The 20,056-nt window shown below is 37.4% G+C and overlaps 6 protein-coding genes across 7 annotated transcripts; 2 read left to right on the forward strand and 4 right to left on the reverse strand.

The window, feature by feature from the left end:
• Positions 1–478: 478 nt before the first annotated feature.
• LOC130722989 (pentatricopeptide repeat-containing protein At1g77170, mitochondrial) lies at positions 479–2,175 on the forward strand. Its single transcript, XM_057573896.1, has one exon. It carries the CDS (start codon positions 569–571, stop codon positions 1,928–1,930), a length of 1,362 nt encoding a protein of 453 aa, XP_057429879.1. The 5' UTR covers positions 479–568; the 3' UTR covers positions 1,931–2,175.
• A 675-nt stretch (positions 2,176–2,850) lies between these two features.
• LOC130722992 (3-dehydrosphinganine reductase TSC10A) lies at positions 2,851–6,332 on the reverse strand. Its single transcript, XM_057573900.1, has 4 exons — positions 5,623–6,332; positions 4,363–4,510; positions 3,494–3,784; positions 2,851–3,259 (listed from the first exon to the last, which is right to left on the reverse strand). The coding sequence occupies exons 1-4, from the start codon at positions 6,145–6,147 to the stop codon at positions 3,249–3,251; spliced, it is 975 nt and encodes a 324-aa protein (XP_057429883.1). The 5' UTR covers positions 6,148–6,332; the 3' UTR covers positions 2,851–3,248.
• A 627-nt stretch (positions 6,333–6,959) lies between these two features.
• LOC130722990 (protein trichome birefringence-like 10) lies at positions 6,960–10,602 on the reverse strand. Its single transcript, XM_057573897.1, has 4 exons — positions 9,622–10,602; positions 8,287–8,676; positions 8,011–8,169; positions 6,960–7,826 (listed from the first exon to the last, which is right to left on the reverse strand). Exons 1-4 carry the CDS (start codon positions 10,062–10,064, stop codon positions 7,475–7,477), a joined length of 1,344 nt encoding a protein of 447 aa, XP_057429880.1. The 5' UTR covers positions 10,065–10,602; the 3' UTR covers positions 6,960–7,474.
• Positions 10,603–11,986: 1,384 nt separating this feature from the next.
• LOC130722994 (uncharacterized) lies at positions 11,987–12,502 on the reverse strand. The gene has a single exon (XM_057573902.1). It carries the CDS (start codon positions 12,500–12,502, stop codon positions 12,290–12,292), a length of 213 nt encoding a protein of 70 aa, XP_057429885.1. The 3' UTR covers positions 11,987–12,289.
• On the forward strand, positions 12,395–16,965 carry LOC130722991 (ATP-dependent (S)-NAD(P)H-hydrate dehydratase). 2 transcript variants are annotated; one of them, XM_057573899.1, is made up of 12 exons: positions 12,395–12,535; positions 12,773–12,936; positions 13,086–13,162; positions 13,310–13,419; positions 13,508–13,622; positions 14,264–14,326; positions 14,437–14,600; positions 15,352–15,413; positions 15,659–15,725; positions 16,310–16,375; positions 16,472–16,600; positions 16,688–16,965. In XM_057573899.1, the coding sequence occupies exons 2-12, from the start codon at positions 12,843–12,845 to the stop codon at positions 16,725–16,727; spliced, it is 987 nt and encodes a 328-aa protein (XP_057429882.1). In that variant the 5' UTR covers positions 12,395–12,535; positions 12,773–12,842; the 3' UTR covers positions 16,728–16,965. The 2 variants fall into 2 exon arrangements, with proteins under 2 accessions (XP_057429882.1, XP_057429881.1); XM_057573898.1 differs by lacking the exon at positions 12,395–12,535 and having other exon boundaries at positions 12,595–12,936.
• Positions 16,966–17,083: 118 nt separating this feature from the next.
• LOC130722993 (nuclear transcription factor Y subunit C-2-like) lies at positions 17,084–19,807 on the reverse strand. The gene is made up of 2 exons (XM_057573901.1): positions 19,745–19,807; positions 17,084–18,241 (listed from the first exon to the last, which is right to left on the reverse strand). The coding sequence occupies exon 2, from the start codon at positions 18,211–18,213 to the stop codon at positions 17,257–17,259; it is 957 nt and encodes a 318-aa protein (XP_057429884.1). The 5' UTR covers positions 18,214–18,241; positions 19,745–19,807; the 3' UTR covers positions 17,084–17,256.
• Between the last annotated feature and the right edge of the window lie 249 nt (positions 19,808–20,056).

Raw genomic sequence — 20,056 nt, forward strand, 5'->3', positions numbered from 1 at the left:
TCGCTAGCCTATTTAGAGAAACATGTAATAGCGTGCAAACCTATTAGTCTCTTTAAATAAGTTTGTAAATAGGCTAATATACCAAACTGTCAAAAAGGTTTGGTGAAATCTTCAAATTTGGCCTACGATAGACTACAAGTTAGGCTTGGGTCACAAAATTAGATTGTAGGCTAAACCTGGACCGTGAAAAACTTGACTTGATCAGCGCAATGCATTAATAATAAACACATGTGGTGAGAATAGTAGAAACTAGAAAGTTGGTGGGAGAAGAATAGGCTCGGCCTTAGTGCCTTGCTATCGGTCTCGATTTCCCTGCTGCAATTGTTGTAGTCAAGGATTCTTGACCGTTCGATTAAGATTGAATGACTCAAATTTAAAGAGTAAACTATAACTCAAACCAATGTAATTAAATCAGAACCGTGTGATTTAATCCAAGGGCTATGAATGCATGACTTCACTAAATTCAATAGGAGGAATCTAAATTCCGCGCCCTCTGGGCTTAGCCACAACAGGAGGAAGAGGTGAAGACTAGTTTCCAACGCTCGGAGCAACCGCCACAAATTGGCTAATGTTGAGGTTCTTCTTCCAACTTGGCCGTCGCTGTTACTCTGTTTCCCAACGTAGTATCACACAAACTCTGCTGCTAGATTCAGCAAACAACCCAGTAACATTGATAGCTACCCAGTTGTGTAATTGCACTCACATTCACCAATTGAACCAAGTTTATGCCCACATTCTCAGAACACACTTTCTGGAATCCAACCCTGCCCCCTTTAACTGGAACAACATCATAAGGTGCTACACTAGACTAGAAGCTCCACGCAATGCACTTCGTCTCCATGTTTTGATGCTGCGAGCTGGGGTTTTGCCTGACCGCTACACTCTTCCAATTGTTCTCAAGGCAGTGTGTCAGTCTTTTGCCATTGAGCTGGGAAAACAGGTTCATTCGCTCGGTGTGAAGATTGGATTGCAAACCAATGAGTATTGTGAAACTGGGTTTATTAACTTGTATTGTAAATCTGGAGAATTTACGAGTGCCCGTATGGTGTTTGATGAAAATCCTGACCCGAAGCTAGGTTCTTGGAATGCTGTTATAGGTGGGCTTTCTCAAGGTGGTCTTGCCAGGGATGCGATCCGCGTGTTTGTTAATATGAGGAGACATGGGTTTGCCCCGGATGGGGTTACCATGGTTAGCCTCACGTCTGCTTGTGGAAGTGTTGGTGACTTGCAGTTGGGTCTACAATTGCATACATGTGTCTATCATGCTAAAGCAGCTGAGAGGACGGATATTTTGATGTGGAATTCGCTGGTTGACATGTATGGGAAGTGTGGGCGGATGGATTTGGCGTACAAAGTTTTTGCGACGATGGACGAGCGGAACGTGTCATCGTGGACATCGTTGATTGTGGGTTACGCGATGCATGGACATGTAAATGAGGCGCTTGAATGCTTCTGGTGTATGAGGGAGGCAGGAGTAAGGCCTAATTATGTGACTTTTGTTGGAGTGCTTAGTGCTTGTGTGCATGGAGGGAAAGTTCAGGAAGGGAGATGCTACTTTGATATGATGAAGAATGTTTATGGCATAACCCCCCGACTGCAGCATTATGGATGCATGGTTGACCTGCTGGGTCGAGCAGGGTTGCTTGATGAGGCCATGAAAATGGTGGAGGAGATGCCTATGAAGCCAAATTCAATAGTATGGGGGTGTTTGATGGGTGCATGTGAAACATATGGGAATGTGGAGATGGGAGAGTACGTAGCTAAGCATTTGCAAGCATTGGAACCTTGGAATGATGGTGCTTATGTGGTATTGTCTAACATTTATGCCAATAAAGGCATGTGGAAAGAGGTGGAGAGAATAAGATCAAGCATGAAAGAAGGAAGACTTGCTAAGGTTCCTGCCTATAGCTTGACAACAAATTCAGATTGAAGACACAACAATAATTTATTTGAACATTGGGGATTGCTCAATTATAGTTTCTGCTTGTGCCAATGATACTAGAAATTTTGCTTCTTTTAGTGATAAATACTTCATAAATGGAAGAAATTTCCATAATCATTTTCTTTCTTGAGTTTAAAGGGGGAGGGAAACTAAGTTATGTATGATTAGCTTATAAGAAAGTAAGAAGTTTTTGTAGGCTTACTCAATCAATATCATTTTGTTTTTATTTGCCACTTGATGAACTAATTGCTAAGCTCAAAATCCTGGTAGGCTTATTAGAGGTATTCACAACTTGGTCTCTCTCATGGACCCGTCCTGGCCTGAGCTATTCAGTTTGGGTCTAACGACCTTCGAAAACAGAATAAGGTCATAACAACTAACAAGTTTCACTTGATAATCAGATTTTGGGTCAAGTGCGAGTTCTGATAGCAATAAGCCAATAATAACAATCATGGTTAATAGTCCCTCTAAATTTGTATGCGTGCCATTCGATTTTAGAAGTTCTGATTTTAACCCCTAATTTTAAAAAATTACACCAAACCTCATGTCCTATGATGATGTACCCTAGAGTTGACTATTAACTAGTCAAAAGAAAAATTACTGAAGTCATTAGAAATTCAATGGTGAAAGAATCTTTACATCGTGAAATATTCAAGCATATTCATTTTGTGCACCACCTACCCAGCGCTTTGCTTTATTTCAGACAGAGCCAGTTATTTGTTTAACAAATTCTTGACATTGGTTATTATAAAAGGAAGTCTTCGGCTACACCTACATTCTATTTTTGCCAAACGCTGAGAAGAGTAAAATGACATCTTCGGTGTAAGGAGCACAAGGCTTGTGCTTTCTACGGTACAGAGGGGGGAAATGTGTTTAGATTATTTTTGTGAAGAAAAAGTCTCAGGATGTGTTACTTTCCCGTTTGAAAAATAACCAAACGGGGCCAAAATCTTCATTCATGCTTCACATAGTACATATTAAGACAAATAACTACAAATAAATCTGCAAAAGAAAGCCAAACACCATCCTCTATAATGAACGATTCAAAATTTAGGATGCTAAATTGCTAATCATTTTGTCCACTTAACAAAACTGAGTTGATAATGAGATGTACCGTATTTTCATTTTTTTACCCTCTAATCTCTATCAACTACCACAAACTTGAACAACTTGATGTATATCGAGTTCTCATCTGTCAACAGTCAGTTGAATTTCCTTTGTAGAACAGAGTAGAAGAAACAACACCCTATTATTTGCATGTAACTCTCCTAAAACAGCGTACCAAGCTCCGAGTGCATCACCTCCTTTAGGAAGAACCTGTTAGAAGTAGAAATCATCAATGTCAAAAGCTTTACATCAGGAAATTCATTTATTTAGTCTTTAAGATGCTGAATGTAACACAATATCCGTGTAACCTTTCACAAGATGAAGATTCAAACTGCTTTTGCATTAAAATATTATTTTCATTTAGCGAAAGCAAACTACAGATGCTAACAAGAGATGATTTCCCAATCTGTTGTTCATAGACAAATTATATTGTGCAGTACTTACCCTTCTTTTGACTGTGCCATTTCTCTATACTTCCAAACCAACTCCACTGGAAACATAGGGCCACTATACGTATTATTCCAGCAGCAACAACCTCAAGAAATGCCATTAAGAATGATCTCTGAGGTGATAAACCTGCAGTTGCTAGGGATAGCGCAAATCCCTCCAAATTACAAGAAATGATAAAACTGCCACATTTTATGCCATCAAAAGCTTTCTGAGCTACATCCTCAGCTTTCATAGCACCAGAAGAGGCTGAAATGATTTTGGTAAGCTCTGGTTTTCTTTTGTTTTCTGCAAAAGTAGCCTTTCAGTTTGTACTTCCACTTTGATCACAGGAAAAATATAATTTCCCAAAAGATAATATAAACAGAAAGTTGACATGCCAAAAGCACAAATTTCATTTTATAAACCTATGAAAGCATAAATTCAAATGGATATTTTGTAGGCATGAAATGAAACTATGTTAAGCTATAACTATTCATTATCTATCATTTCTAATTGAGATAGATCAAATAGCATGTCACATGACAATATGCTCAAACTTAGAGAGCTAGATCACACACTGAATAGAAAAGACGTTCTGATAATCAAGAACCTGGACTTAATAGGAGCACAGCAGATGTTGAATCACAACAAAATAAGCTGGTAGTTGATGCAGAAATCCATGTTATGAATTAAATAATTTCAAAGGATGTATTCAAGCACTTCATTTTGTAGGCCTAGTCTCTACATCCATATTGAGCTTGAACTAAACCAACAACTAGTTTCACAAAGGCGGCTTACCTCATTTCCAATGTAAAATTACGCTGGATAAATTATCAGAAGTAACGTGTATGAAAAGAAACAAGTTCAGACATCCAATTCAATACCTTCTACGAATCCAGGAGTATCTGTGTCTGGAGGGAATATGAGAGAGACATGAATATTATCAGCTATAACCTCATGTTGCAATGACTGTGCTACACCAAGGAGACCAAATTTACTGGCTGAATAAGCTACATAACCATAAATTCCCACCTACGTACCAACACAAATTCGACAATTAAAAAACAGAAAAACACATTGTAGATCATCTCAGAATCAGACGTCAGGATATAAACCTTGAAGAGTCATTCTCTGGATACTCAAACACAGTAAGAAAAATATCAATGTAATTTTTTTTTTTTTTGATAAGCAAATATCTATGTAAATGCTGTATAATAAAAGGCAGCCTGCTCTGATAACATTGCTTAAGTCAAGGGAAGCATAGGGCAGAAAACAAAAGTAAGAGGAAGAAAACAATGGGTTCAGTAATGACTCTTATTCCCTTAAATTAGGATTTTATAGGATTATATAAAACTCAATTATTTTCTTCCATGAAAGGTTTGCCTGAAACTTTCCCTTCTCCTCCATACAAGCATAACCCTTAGCAGGACACTTTTTGGTTCCAAAACATCCCCAAGGTTTTTTGAATATAATTGGTTAACCAGTGCAGTAGTATCAGTAATAAGTACATATCATAAATAATATACATAAAATGAAAATTTCATACACCAGTTGGGGTCTAGTAAGAAACCAAAGGTGTTGACTGTCACTAATGTAAAACATGTGAAGTAAATTTTTTGCCAAAGGAAGTAGATGTTTCAAATGGCATTAAATTGCCTTCCTCAACTGCAATTGTAACCACAATATTCCAGTTTGGTTAGCAACCAGACTGCAAAATCAAATGTAACCACACCTGTTGGTGCTGCAATTTTTTTACAATTGTTTGTGACTTTAATACAAGCAATTTGCACCTCTGAAACCACCTACTATTCTTGTAAGGGTTAAAGTTCATTAAATACTATGTCATAATTAAAAGGGTCCACTTCAGAATCAAAGCCTGCACAAAAAACTACAACTACACATGGTAACCAGTCAATATACTTAATCACTTTAACTAGTTACTAGTGAAACCAAATTTGCTGCAACAATTTTCAGCTTATTGATCCAATTTCTCTTTACTAAGAGCATTGCAGGAGAACCACAAAACACAAATCGTGTCATACAATTAAACCTGAACCCCTATAAAACCTTTCAACTTTCTCAGAAGCTTCTAGCTCTAGCACCATACAATGAACAAAGAGAACAGAGAGCAAAAGGGTACCTACCTGACCAGCTTGTGAGGACATGAGAGCAATGGAAGCAGGCAAAGGGTCCTTCCTGGCCTTCATTGCAGGCAACGCAGCTTTGATCATGTTCAACGTCCCCATCAAATTCACATCAATGGTGAACTTCACCTCACTCAGCTCCATCTTCTCCAGCTCCAACGCAGTGAACACGCCATGGTTGAGTATCAGCACATCGATTGGCCCAGCCTCCTCCACCGCCTTCTTCACCGCCTCGTAGTCGCGGACATCGGCAGCGAACACCGCCACGTCGATCCCTGTAGCAAGCCGGACGGCGTTCTTCGCCTCCTCCAGCTTCTCCGGCGACCGCGCCAGGATCGAGACGCGCGCGCCCTCGGAGGCAGCGCGGTGAGCGAGTGCGAGGCCGATGCCGCTCGATCCGCCGGTGATGAAGACGTGGCGGTTCTTGATTGGGATCTTGACGGGGCGGGGTCGTACCAGGAAGTAGAGGACGGCGAGGAGGAGCAGAGGGAGGAGAACGAAGAAGGAGAAGAATGCGTCCGCCATGGATGCAGTTTGAAGAACACTTTCCACAAATTGATTGTGAACAAACTGGATTCAGATTCCTACAAATTAAGGTATACTCTTAAATTTAATAGATTCTTTTTTATTTTCAATTAATTTTAGCCTTTGCTACAAAATTCAATGACTTTAAATGTCCCCATTTAGAGTCTCTGCCTCTCTACAGCCAACAATTAACCATAAACGGTTCAATTTATACATTTATGTTTTTTAGATTTTTTTTTTAAAAAAAAACTTGGATGGGTTCTTCTCTAACCATTACGAGCCTTTAGAAATGTTACTACACGTCGGCGGTCGAAATTGACCTCACAATCTTATGATATAAAGTAGTTTATCCTTAGTAACTAAGTCGATAATCTACCATCAATAGCCTTTAGAATTGTCACTACACGTCGGCAGTCGAAATTGACATCAATTTTCTTATTTTCAAAAATGTTTTGAAACATAATTTTTAAGAACTATTTTAAAAAAAAAATTAAAATATATTTTTCTTTATCTTCACCAATATATTCTATCGCCAACAGTTGTGAGACTAGTCATTCAGCTCACGGTTAACGTACTAAACGATAGAATTAAATGTCCAAATATGATAGCTAAGGATTCAGATTCTCTGTATTCTTCCTCAAACAAATCACCACAAACTATTTTATTTAGTTACATTTTCGAGTCACATGCATATTTAACTATTGCGTGAATCAGTTGTTAGGGTTAATCCAACTAAGAGGCCATCACTAAAGGTTAATATGATGCATCAAACCTCCCACTATATACGAGATTGGGGAAGAGTCCGATCACTGTAATAACAAAACTCCGTTTTAACCCGGTTACATGACTAGATAATATATTTTATCTAACATAACATGAAGCAATTCGATTTGAGTTGGAAACATTTATATTTCGGCTAATTCGCGACAGGGTTCTTGTCACTTATAATTATGCTTTGTGGCATTGATTAGGAAATTAAAAAAAAAATCCTATGATACTTTACATTTGCATTTACTAATTCACTATTCAACTTGTAACTGCACAATGTAAATAATCAAAAGTCAGAAAACTTTGGGTTTCTACACTAGCAGCATTGTATTCCAATTTCCACAGTTGATGTCTAGATATGTACGTAGTTCTTACTTCTTACTGGTCAATGCTGGTGTGGTGTAAATAGATAAAATCCGAAACCTCAGTTCTCATTGCAAATGTGCTGAAACAGATGTCATTGATGCAATGGTATCTCCTCCGAGGAAAGAAATGGTTGGTATACTAATTCCTTTGCATGATGCTAGCTCCATGAATTCATTCAGCATAATTAAAATTCTCAGTGTGAAGAAGTTTCCTGTTTTAGGAACAATGCATAAAGCAGCTCATTCCATGTATCCGGTACACCAGGCAGGCACCAATGGCTGCAATCTTGGCGATGGAGAGCTGCAGTGCCGGCATCGGGACCGAGATAATATATAGATGAATGCCCGTCTTTTCTCTGAGCCGTCATCTGGGTCACATTCAATACCTTGAACTTCAAAACTTCAGAAGTGTTTGTGTGTGATGAAAACACAGAATTAGCTATGTTGAACTGAGACCGGCTATCATTGGACACCAATGACATTGAGGAGTCAAGTTCTGGCAGTGTTTCCAAATGACAGCTTCCACCTTGTCTCCAATCTCCACCTCTGTATATATAACATGCACCACAGATAATTAGTTTCTAACAATTTATGCATGTTCAGATATTTTATTTCATTAATTCCAGAGAAGAAAATTTTCATTTTCAACCAAAGAGGTTTAAAAAGGTAAATTTATTAGGGGGAAGGGAAATATAAGTCACATGAAAATATAGTGGAACAAATTACAAACCTGAAATGCACAGGGGCATAAGTGCGGAAGAAGACTTGAGTCTTCCTAGGATCTACTGTATTTTGTATCCACTTCAATATTGTCTCCATGGACTTCTTATATGCATCTTCTACCTTCATTTCCAACTTAACTTCTACACCTTCCTGGAAATAACAACCCCTGGACAATTATAGAAGAAAAAAAAATCAATCTTTCTTCAGGCAAAAAATATAGCATAAATGTCATCCATAGATAGGTCTTATTAAAAGTGACAAAAATAAAGGGAGGTTAAATTACCCTCTAATGGTTTTCTCATAATTCCACCAGTGTCCTGTGTTAAGAACCAGGACATCAGCATCTCTCCACTTCCAAGAGTTCCAATCCATTTGATCCAATTTCAGGGTTGTACTAATCTTTTCACTTGTTCCCTTAGGAGGACGGCTTTGCACTACGAGAAATGGAGCTCTGTAGTACTCCACGGTGCAGTTAAAATCCTTGAATCTGAACACCAAAAAACCTTTGTGCTTTGTAATTGGGTTACCATTTACTTCGTAGATTGATTCCTTATTTGGAACTTCAGAGGAGAGCATGCATAATAGTGATTCCCATTGGTTTCTCCCAATTGAGTCCCCAGCAAACACTACCCGCTTGTTCCTCAGCTTTTCCAACATCATCGTTGCATTGAATCTGTTTAGATTAGTCAGTAGCACAATGTTTTAGTTTATCTAAAATACTACAAGTTCAAATAAATGAAACAAGTGAACACATAGCCAGTGATCTCACATCAATATGAATATAGACAAAATTAGTCTTTGATTTAGCATTTAGAATACTCATAGGCATGTTATGGAGTGCAATTAAAATTGTCAAAATCATATGGATTCAGGTTCCTGCAGGCTGCAGACAGGGAGCCCCTACGTGCATTCACGCATTTAAGGAATCTGAATTGATTGATTAAAAGCGATCCGGTCATATAATTCATCAAGACCAGAATGTAGATATAAGCTTAAAATGATCTGAACCAAGCAATCTTATTCAAACGGCTTAGATTGCATCACTGCGTGAATTTGAGAACTCTCCAAGTGTTGAGAATTCAAATTCTTGTACTTCTTTACACATCCAAGCCACATCAGCTTAAATGGTTATAAGATATATTATTTTAATTAAATTTAAATTTAATTTCTGATTCAAAATCTTGTCATTTTCACAAAGTTACATAGAGTGTTGTAATGCAGAGGATGGCCAATTGGGACCAAATCTAATCATCAAGTCATTCTCAAAGTGCCGTATAGAAGTAGAGTAAGACATGTTCAAAGTCATGCTCTATTACATAACCAAAAAACAACAAGAAAGTCACACATTGAGTTGTCATTCCTAGTTTCCATCTAAAAAATAAACATTAATATCTTTTGCTGACATGTTTGTACTTGGTAGAAAAATTAATTGAGTCCATCCTTAATTTCTCAGAAGCCAAACAAATGGATGTTGAAAACAATGACTAATGGTTTTAGTTTGTCACTACCCTTTTATCGTTTTCTATGCTGAATTACTGAAATTGTTTTCTATGCAAAATTACTGAAAGGTAAAAACAGAGGATAACAACTAACAAGTTAGCATCATCATGGTTTATACCTGGGCAAGTTGCAATCTTTTGGCTGCCACCTCCACTTTGTATAGAACAAATCATGTCTTCCATTCTCTGAACAACGAAATCCTCCATCAACGAAGTTGCAATCTCTTGACTCATACAAAGGGTAACTTTCATCCCAAACCCAGTTACCCTGAAACAAGTCACACCTACCACCCTTTTCTCCAAGAAATTCAACTCTGTTATCCCCTGCTTTTTCCCCTGCTGAACCACTTTTCTGCTGGGACCTCTGACTCAACAGCCCAAATCTTCCACCGATTTCTCTGTAATCCAAGTAGAAGAAACAGCACGTTACAAAAGCAGTTGCTAGTAAAAATCCAGCAACCCCCACAGAAGGTTCAAACAGCCTCAAACGCTTGATTCTCCTGAAAGATTCAAACACTGGCATGGCTTCCTCGTATTGCTGTGAGGAGGTCTTAGAAGACATTAAGTGCAAAAGTAGAAAAGAAAATTCAAACTTCAGAATCTATGGATATCTCTCTATTGTTAAGAGTGATAACAAGGAATGGAGGAGACTTTGTAAACGCAGAAGTGGCATGCAAGCAATATATGACACTTTCATGGCCCCCAATAGAATTGACTAAGCCGTTTTTGCTTCATAGGACAGTTTAGAAAATATCGAGACAAAAGGGAAAAGGAAAAAGATATGGTTGTTCAAGAAGCAAGGGAGTATTATACATGGATCCTTCATATATCATATTAGATTAATAAGGATGTTCATCAGAATTGGTTAACATTATTTTGGAGCTTCCTTTTCCAAATGGCAAAAACTAAAGAATTATTTAAATCAACAAAAAGTCCAGATAGTTATTATTGGAGTTTTGAGCCTATAAGAATAAGAATATGGGGGGAAACGTGGGCGAGTCTAATGTTGAAAATTGAAGGAAAACGGAGTAACGTGCCCACGTCGTTTGGATTGTGATTTCATGTGCAAAAAAATGGAAATGAGGTGTATCTGCTCTACTTATCATAAATGTTAAAAAAAACTAAAATTGATTTTAAAGCATCTTGTGAAAAATTTATGTAAGTAGTTTCTCAACGGTAAAATTGATTTTGAAAATAAAATAAGTTTATTCAAATTTGTTATAAATATGGTCATTCTCTACCAGCACTAGTGGTTTGGTTAAATATGCTATGAATATTAATAAACTAAAAATCAAAACTGGAACATCTTCTACCAACATTACCCCGACTTGGTATAGTATAGCATGTGTAGTTGTGAGTGTGGTGATCATGGTAGATCATGCCAATGGTGGTGTTGGGGGAGGGTGTTGGGTAGTTGGTGTATAGGATACAACGTAGCAATGTAGTAGTGGTGGATGTCACTTGGTGGCGGTGATGTAGGTGGATGTTACCCGATGGTGCTAGCGAGACACTTGTGGTGTTGGATGTTACCTTGTATCGGTAGAGCTGGAGGCGGAGTTGGATGTAACCTAGTGGAGGTAACATGGGCAGTCGCCTCCAAGAGGAAAGAATTCCTTAACAAAACAATATACAAATGATATATCTGCCTCCAAAAAAAAATTAAAATCAGTTCTTGTTGGTTTTGTTTAATGTATTAAGTTTTAGTTCCCTTGCGTATTTTTAGTTCCATCTCTAGGTGATGGTGGTAGTGGTACAGTCATGGTAACTTTGGATATATTAATAGGCAGGGGGATTAGATAAAAAAAAATTCAAGTAAAGTTGGGGTGTTTGGTTCTAGGGCATTGTTGACCTTGAGAGATTCGAGCAGGAAAGAAGTTACGGGTTGGTTTGAATATTTTCAGATAACTCAGGGGCCGTTCCTTCAAGAAGTCGATCAAGGAGATTTTTCATGTCATCATGCGTAAGTGTTACTTGGCTATTGACAACATGTGGAGATATGTGGTGTGTGGTACTCGGCTTTCGAGTTGGAATCTATGAATGAGCGTAACACCTACCAAAATAGAAACACTCCCATAATTTTGCTTCATAATTTTTAAGTAATGCGAAGGGCAAAACTCTAAATATAAAATGTTTGCTATATGTTCATGATCACAAAACCTACTCCTCTCTTTGGAAAACAAACATCATCGAGTTTGAGTGTGAAGAGCAAAACAAGACAACGAGGTGAAATTTGTGATGTATTTTGGTCCATTTTTACTCCCCCTATTGATCTGAATGTGTTGGTCACTTGGTCTATTTGTCAGTATGTTTACATCATTTCAAGGAAAAGGATAGTGCCCTAGTTCAAAGGGAGAAAATTGCACTTATAGAAGACTTATATTTACATCGCATCAAAAAGATTAATGAGAGTTCAAGCCTATAATGTAACATGTGAGATACGAGACTTTGTTATACTACTATACTATCCTAGACTAAACAATGGGGTTACTTGAAAACCATCACTTAACAATGTAACCATGTATCTCATCATATCCATGACCTACACAAACATTTCCAATGCCTTTACATCATATGCAGGACTTATATCAAACAAGTGAAAGCACACAGAAAAGTTAGCCAATACACACATGGTTCCAATTAAACAGCATCCGCAGCAGGCTAAATTTCATCTCAGATAATTAATTAGCACACAGTTTGTTGTTGGAGCACAAATACAATTGCAACTACAAACACATAAAAGCAAGAGAAAAATCGAAACAGACCATGGTCAACAGTGAAGCAATGGATTCATGAATCTCGTTCTGGGAAAGAGAGAGGTTCCTGAGAAGAAGGTGAAGATTCAGTTTCAGATTGTTGGATTGCATTTTCAAGCTGAGCTTTCTCGAGATAAGGCTTGAAACCAATCTGCAAGCTCAAGTACCCGAAACCCAAAGCCCCCAGCACCACGACCCCTGACCTCAACGCGTTCATCATCATATCTGATCTTCCACTTCGACCCATTGCTCTTGATTCAGAGTGAAGTGAAGGAACAAGGTAAACGACAACTTTTCACTCTTTTTTCTCTTTCGCAAACTGATACGAAACGACAATAGTATTATATATACCAAAAAAAACAGTACCAAACGACACGTCGTTTTATACGATCCTTCTAGTACAGATACCAAAACGGTGCTGTTTGCTCATGTTAATGAAACATGTCATGAATTCCCAATTACCCTTGTTGCGTTGTGCAAACACTTGTGTGCTATTAGCTTCTTCACCTGTTTTCAGAAGGCAAAAACTTTTGATTCGGTCTCTGGGAAGTGGCATTGATTATCACAATCACAACCATTCTGAAAATATGCAACGCATGAGGTCTGTTGAGGCTGATGCTGAGAGCATTATTCGAGCAATTACTCCCGCCCTTGATTCTACCAGACATAAAGGCCAAGCAGGTACACAATTGGTTACTCTAGGTGTGGTTGTGCTATTTACTTGTTATGCATCTATGCTTCTTATTTTTGTAGACCTTTTTTTACTGTTATGTGAAGATGTAGAAAATAGGAAGTGTCTAATGTTTTCTTCACTTATGTTTTTAAATCAGGAAAAATAGCTGTGATTGGAGGTTGTCGTGAGTATACAGGTGCTCCATATTTTGCTGCAATTTCAGCATTAAAAATTGTTAGTATTCGTACTCTTTCTGAAGTACCCTTTTCCCCTTATACTGATTTCTCCACCAAGTTTGGTTGATTGTATAACTCACACTGATGGAAGTTGTTTACCTATTCTTGTAGAGTGAAAGAACTGAATTATTTTTTGCCTGTGCAGGGTGCTGATTTGTCCCACGTATTCTGTACAAAAGATGCTGCTACTGTGATTAAAAGTTACAGTCCTGAGTTGATTGTGCACCCTGTTTTGGAAGAATCATATAGTGTCAGGTACATCTTCTTTGTAATCTTCATCTTTCTGTCTGCACATTTCAATAAAACCAAGTGCATGTTGTGATTGGTGAGAGACTAATTTCAGGGAGGAGGACAAGAAAACCACATCAAGCAAAGTTCTTGCTGAAGTTGACAAATGGTTAGAAAGATTTGACTGCCTAGTCATTGGTCCAGGCCTTGGAAGAGACCCATTTCTGCTAGTATGATTTCTTTTGAAAATGCTTGACTGGCTTCTGGTTGTATCACACACGTGGAAATAGCTGACTTCCCTTTACCTTCTTGTGTTTGCTTTTGGACTTTAAATGTTCTAATCTTTTCTAGTATGCATGTAAGATAATATGCATGCAGATGATGATAAGTACAAATACAATATAAAGAATTGATGTTGCCTGAAAAACTGCCAAAGAACTAGTAGTTTAAAGATAAACTGTTGGAGGAGAACTCAAAAGGTAGTTTTTCTCATGTAAAAACTCATTTGGCAAATGATGTAACAAAGCTATGCTCATAACTCTTTGAACTTGATATTCTGATAATAAAGTTGAAAATGGTAAGGATGAACTAGATCACCTCATTGCCTATCTTTTATTACTGTGTCAAAAAACCATACTGTCTAAAAGTTTAAGTTATTAAGCAAGGGTACATAGATTTATGGCTGTAGTGAAAATTTGCGCTTTCAAGCTGTACATAGTGTTTATGAAATAGACTGTTTTCTCCAACCGTGTTCTGTTACAGGTATTTTTCCCCATATGAGTTCTGTCATTCTACGAGATGATATATCTTTTGATGTACCTGTTTCCAATAACCACCATTCTTAATCCTAACATTTGCACAATATTATCAGGACTGTGTGAGTAAAATCATGAGACATGCAAGGCAGTCAAACATCCCAATTGTGATAGATGGGGTATGTATGTAGGTTGAGGCCTAGAAACATTATAGTCTGATTAACATGTCCATATTGATTGCATTTTTAGTCTATATTTGACCATTCTAATAATTTTTTGGCATTTTCAGGATGGACTTTTTCTTGTTACAGATAATATTGACCTTGTTAGCGGCTATACATTAGCTGTTCTTACCCCAAATGTCAATGAATATAAACGTCTTGTACAGAAAGTACTGAGTTCCGAAGTAAATGACGCAGATGCTACTCAGCAAGTGCTATCGCTTGCCAAACAGTAAGGTCTTCATTTCAAGTTACTTTTTTTTTGGGGGGGGAGGGCTAGAACATTTTTCTGGCAACGGTTCCTTCTTCATTTGTTGTTTTCTATTTCTGAGATGCGTATCTGTTGAGGATAGTCGGTTTGTTTCTTTAACCACATGTATTTTCAGCAAGCAAACTTGGCTTCAGTATTGTGAAATTTACTTGGCCAAAGGTAGTTTTAGCAAATTGCACATATAAGTGTAGTGCTCACTCCAGATAATTGACAAACTCTGAGGGCGTAGTTGGAAGATGAGTCATATAAATGTAATATTCATGCAAGTTACTGCTCCATTTTATGTTCACCTCAGGACCATGAACTTCCAGCGAAAAAACAAAACTTCAGTCATAAATGGATGGTTGTGTTCCTCAATTGGGAACTCCATTCTTTTCAACCATCTGGCCTTAAAAGACAGAAAAAACTACTTTTGTTATCCCTCTCTAGTCACAATCTCCATAATTTTTTTTCACTGTGACGCTGTATAATGGGAAGTTCGATTTGCTTGATGCTCAGACTATAGTTTTGTTGAAATATTGTGGCATATGCAGGTCAAATATTGTGAAAACAGATTATAATAATTTGATTTCGTGATAACAGAAAATTACGAGATTTTAGCAATAGAAAGAACTAGAGCATGATAAGTTGTTTGATTGGATCACAGATACATTTCGATGATCTGACTCTAAGTGCAAAAGCTTAATGACGGTTGTGAACTGTTCTTTGGCAGGATTGGCGGTGTTACTATCCTAAAGAAAGGGAAATCTGATCTCATTAGTGATGGTGATACAGGTAGATACTTGATAAAAGTTTACAAATGTAGTTGTACTCTCTTAATTCATCTATGGAATAGGGGCTTTAAGTTATAGAACAGACAACAATGTTCTCTGAAGCATGACATAAAAAGTAGTGCTTGACAATATATTATTTATGCATTGGCACTTGCTTATGAGATATGTATTAAAGCGATCCATCAATGCTTTATGATATAGTCTGTTTTATGGTAAATGATTTGATTGTGACTGTTATTTGTGCAGTCAAATCAGTAACCATCTATGGTTCTCCTAGGCGCTGTGGTGGCCAGGGTGATATCCTTTCTGGAAGGCAAGTTAACTTTATACAGTATGCTTAGACGCCGTCTCTTTACATCAGATGGAGTTCTCTTTATTTTATCGTTGATTTATTTGCTCCTTCCCTCCTTTTCATTTTGTCACTGTTAATCTGTTATCTAAGCACTTTCAAAAAAACAAAGTAAAATGTCTACGAAATCTGGAGCGCTCATTAATACAATTGAAAAAAAGATGTAACTCATTCGAATCCTTGTTTTATTAGTTATTTTTCTTTGGCAACTCATTATATGATTCTATTTTTTGCTTGTCAATTTGTCATTCATTGAAAGAGAGAAGTAAAGCATTCAATCACTCTGATCATGGTCTTTTCTTGAGTTGGACCAATAGTTCAAGTTAAACTAGCAATTTAAGTTGTTAAGCTTCCATGTTTCTACTGATTCGCTGAGTCTACTAAGCTTGTGAGTAATGCATACTGCAGTTTTCATCTACAATTCTTAGCTATTAGAAACAGATTCTATAATACTGCTAAAGCAAATCTCAGAAGAAAATATAAATGCATGTTACTTATTGTTGAAATTTGAGATTTTAATAAAAGTATACTTATTTAAATTGGTATAGTGTTGCTGTCTTTTTGTCGTGGGCACGCCAACATATTTTAGCTGCTGGACCAGATTCAAATCTCAGGTTATATGTCATTGCCTTACCAGATTCTACAACAAATGTTTTTTATTTTGCTCAAGCAGAATATCAGTTATATCTTTAGTTATATTTCTATTACAGTCTTACAAATCCAGCAGTTTTGGGATGCATTGCTGGGTCTGCTATGATGAGGAAAGCAGCTACCCTTGCCTTCTCCAATAAGAAACGATCAACGGTCACTGGTGACATCATCGAATGCTTGGGGAAAAGGTAGAGAGATTTCTTGAAAAATTGAAAAACTTTGTTTTATGATGAGCAAGTTGAGTTACATTTAAGCTTCTGTATTATTTCTTGCAGTCTGGAAGATATTTGTCCTGCCGGTTCATGCTCTTTGTGACCTCCAAACACTTAAATAAAACATGTGAAGTTACTGGTATATTTTGCTTGAAGAATAATTTCTTTCATTTACACCGGTACTTATGTTCCTACCTTATTTACTTTTAGACCTTAGAAACGCATCCCTTCACACAAGTGAAATGTAAAAATAGCTTGTAAAATTGTTGCGCAATGTTCCTGAAAGAACCCCGATTGTTTTTATTAATAGTGAGAATGGCATTCGTGGGCCACTTTTAAAACTTTTGCTCAACCCACCTGCTAATGTCTTCGCACCTTAAGGTTAAGTGGGTTCGACCCACAAGTTGGCACCAGTGAGTTTGGTATCCATTTAAAGCTTAAATAAATAAATAAGTTCTATTGGTCTTATCCCTCAAATTAAATTATTATTGAGAACTATTCCATACTTTTATTCTTTTATTCATAATCATGTTAAGACTATCAAGTTCTTTAACATGAAATTTGAAGGAGGTGGGGTTTATACATACGGGGGTGGCTTCACTCAAAGCTGAACATTTAGACAATGACTGAAACTACTTTTTGGTCTCATCTGAATCTGGAGAGTTTTCAATCATCAGATGTTTTGGGGCTGCATACTGCAATGCTTGAGGAGCATAAGGATAGGGTGGTTGCTGCCTGTATATAGGATGATCAAAAGGAGGCCTTGCCATAACCATTCTTGGAGGAATTGCAGAACCAAAATGATGAGGAGGAGGTGCTGGCACATAGTAGTAAGGATGAGGAGTACCAAGAGGAGGAGGAACATTTTGAACAGCTGGAACATTCTGAACAACCTCAGCATAGTAAGGATGAGGAGTACCAAGAGGAGGAGGAACATTTTGAACACCCGGAACATTCTGAACAACCTCAGCATAGTAAGGATGAGTAGTACCAAGAGGAGGAGGAACATTTTGAACTACCTCAACATCATTGCCTGTTCTTGGTGGAATCCCAGCATACACATCATGCTCCATTTTCTCATCCTTGGGAACAATGCCAACAAGAAAATCGAACACTTCAGTCCTTGAGATTGCAGATGCGATGTCACTTGTCTGAAGAGTCCTCCGTTTGTTCTCCTCTGCATTCATCCAAGCCCTCATTGTCAGGTCCATAATGAACATCTCGCACACCTTGGAGAAAAGAACAGGAGCATCAGCTGCTACACTATTCACATTGGGATCAGCTTTCATGATCTTCTTAATCCTCGCCAGAGGAAATGCATGGTTAAAATCAATGGGGTTCTCAATTTCCTTGCACTTAGTTTCCCAGAAGTTGTTAAGTCGTCTTCGCAGCTGTTGTTGTTGGAGTCGGTGGATGTGTTGGTGCAGGTAGAGTTGCCCTCTTCGGTAGCATGAGGAGGAAGAACCACCAACTATTTGAGTGTGTGTTGTCATTTGGTTAGGTTGGCTTTGGTGCATGACATTGGCTTCTTGTGCTGGAGTGTCTTCCCCTCCTTCTAGCTGCTCTGGCTCCGGTTGATTTTCATCCATATTGTTGATACGAACTTCAAGATATTATCTGACCAATTGGATGCACAAGATAAGAAAAAAATTCATGAGAAATAAGTATCACATATACTATGAGAACAAGCGTGAATACATCTTGAATAAAAAGTGCTACACAAAACTTTCATGGAGCCAAAACACAAATAATACAGAGTGTATTGAAGTCTCACGGTTCTACAAATAAGACTTGCCATGTAAACTGAAAAAATAATCATGGAAAAAATGGTTACATATGTTGTACAAAAAATGAGCAATTTTTTACAACACTCAGAATGCACTCAATAGAAATACAAAAGAGTAAAATGAGAGATATATGTGGTGTGTTAGGAAAAGAAGAGAGAGATAGAAAGAGAAATTGAATGGAAAAGAAAGTGGGTGTAAATGTATTAAAACCCAAAAAATAATCAATCAATAGAATCAAGGTAAACAAACACCTTGGTACATCTCAACCAAAAAAATGTTAAAATAAAACTTTTAACTTGTCTAAAACACAAATGATAATGAAAAATTTGGAAAGTTTTTCACAATAAATTTAATAGGACCATTTTTTTTAGAAGAAAAGAGATTTATTTAAAATCAAAAGGTTCATACAACCCTTTAAAATGGGAAGAAAAAACCCAAAATCAACCAGGACAAACACCCCACCAAGAGCCATCATGAAAAACAACAACAAATGAAACTAAGACCTAACCAACAAAAACCCGAGCAGAAAAAAGAAACAGAAAAACACATATTCCCTAAATGCAAGCTGCCTAATCCTCCATTAACTCCTCCTCAAGGCCACATATGGTCCTCATCGCTCCTGAGGAAAATCAGGCCAACTGCTTTATCCATCAACCAAGATCAAACCCCATAGACCCTTCTAACTCATCTAAATCAAATAAAATGTTCCGATTCCAAACCTTGAATTATGATATAGGCCCATTTTTTTTTTCATTATTATACCCACAATGATGATCCGAATAAAAAATAGGATAAAATCAAAGCTTTATCAAATAGCAATGAAAATTGTTAAGTGTCTCTTAAAGTCAATTGCATTCAATGTTCCTGTCGACACAAACCAGACACAACACACTGAAAACATGCAGAACCTTAATGTTGGTCAGTGCAAAAAAATCATAAAATAAATACACGCACACACATGTATGATGTATGAAATTAAATTGCATCTAATAATCATAGACAGGGAAAAACAAGCACACATTGAACAACAACATGCGTAACCTTTTTATGTTGGTCACTGAAAAGAAAACATAAAAAAGCTATACACACACATGTATGATGCATGAAATTAAATTGTATCTGATAATCGGAGGAGGAGGAGGGAGGGAGGGAGGGAGGAACGCGCATCTGTTTTCTTGCTCGCTAGCTGCAATAAAAAAAACAGCGCACACTAGAAAATGGTTCGAATTGGAAAGGCGTCGTCGGCTCCCTTCTTACTGACAACACAGCTACGTGTTGGCACTCAATTAGTAGCGCTGGCGCAAGGGAGGGAGGGAGAGAGAGAGAGAGATACCTTAACTGAAGTGTATGAGATATCAGCTCAAAACAAAAGAAAGAAAAACTTGAAAAGGAGGAGACAATGGTTGAAGTGAAAGAACATAGTGAGTTTGATTTATTTATATGCGACGATATTTTTGGTATGACCGATTTGTCCTTGGAATAAGTTGCTGATGTGGAAACGCTTCTTTGTTCGACAACGGCACGCAGCGTTATCTGTAGTGAATATCGGAGATACTTTATTTTTTCAATAAATTATCTCAACAAGCGTTGCAGTATACACTAAAATTTATGAACTTTGTTGCAATAACAACGTTGGCAAAGACAA

This window comes from Lotus japonicus, chromosome 6, assembly GCF_012489685.1.
Source record: "Lotus japonicus ecotype B-129 chromosome 6, LjGifu_v1.2".
NCBI lineage: Eukaryota > Viridiplantae > Streptophyta > Magnoliopsida > Fabales > Fabaceae > Lotus > Lotus japonicus.

Bases quoted from the DNA above. Each gene is read 5' to 3' on its own strand.
- LOC130722989 (XM_057573896.1), top strand. From the start codon at position 569: ATGTTGAGGTTCTTCTTCCAACTTGGCCGTCGCTGTTACTCTGTTTCC.
- LOC130722992 (XM_057573900.1), bottom strand. From the start codon at position 6,147: ATGGCGGACGCATTCTTCTCCTTCTTCGTTCTCCTCCCTCTGCTCCTC. The intron at 4,511-5,622 runs GTAGGTACCCTT...GTTGGTACGTAG, and splicing joins TGTCCTCACAAGCTGGTCAG to GTGGGAATTTATGGTTATGT. The intron at 3,785-4,362 runs GTATTGAATTGG...CTACTTTTGCAG, and splicing joins TACTCCTGGATTCGTAGAAG to AAAACAAAAGAAAACCAGAG.
- LOC130722990 (XM_057573897.1), bottom strand. From the start codon at position 10,064: ATGTCTTCTAAGACCTCCTCACAGCAATACGAGGAAGCCATGCCAGTG. The intron at 8,170-8,286 runs GTAATTTAACCT...ATAATTGTCCAG, and splicing joins TATGAGAAAACCATTAGAGG to GGGTTGTTATTTCCAGGAAG. The intron at 7,827-8,010 runs GTTTGTAATTTG...TTATATATACAG, and splicing joins TATGCCCCTGTGCATTTCAG to AGGTGGAGATTGGAGACAAG.
- LOC130722994 (XM_057573902.1), bottom strand. From the start codon at position 12,502: ATGGGTCGAAGTGGAAGATCAGATATGATGATGAACGCGTTGAGGTCA.
- LOC130722991 (XM_057573898.1), top strand. From the start codon at position 12,684: ATGTTAATGAAACATGTCATGAATTCCCAATTACCCTTGTTGCGTTGT. The intron at 12,937-13,085 runs GTACACAATTGG...TTTTTAAATCAG, and splicing joins CAGACATAAAGGCCAAGCAG to GAAAAATAGCTGTGATTGGA. The intron at 13,163-13,309 runs GTTAGTATTCGT...TTGCCTGTGCAG, and splicing joins CAATTTCAGCATTAAAAATT to GGTGCTGATTTGTCCCACGT.
- LOC130722993 (XM_057573901.1), bottom strand. From the start codon at position 18,213: ATGGATGAAAATCAACCGGAGCCAGAGCAGCTAGAAGGAGGGGAAGAC.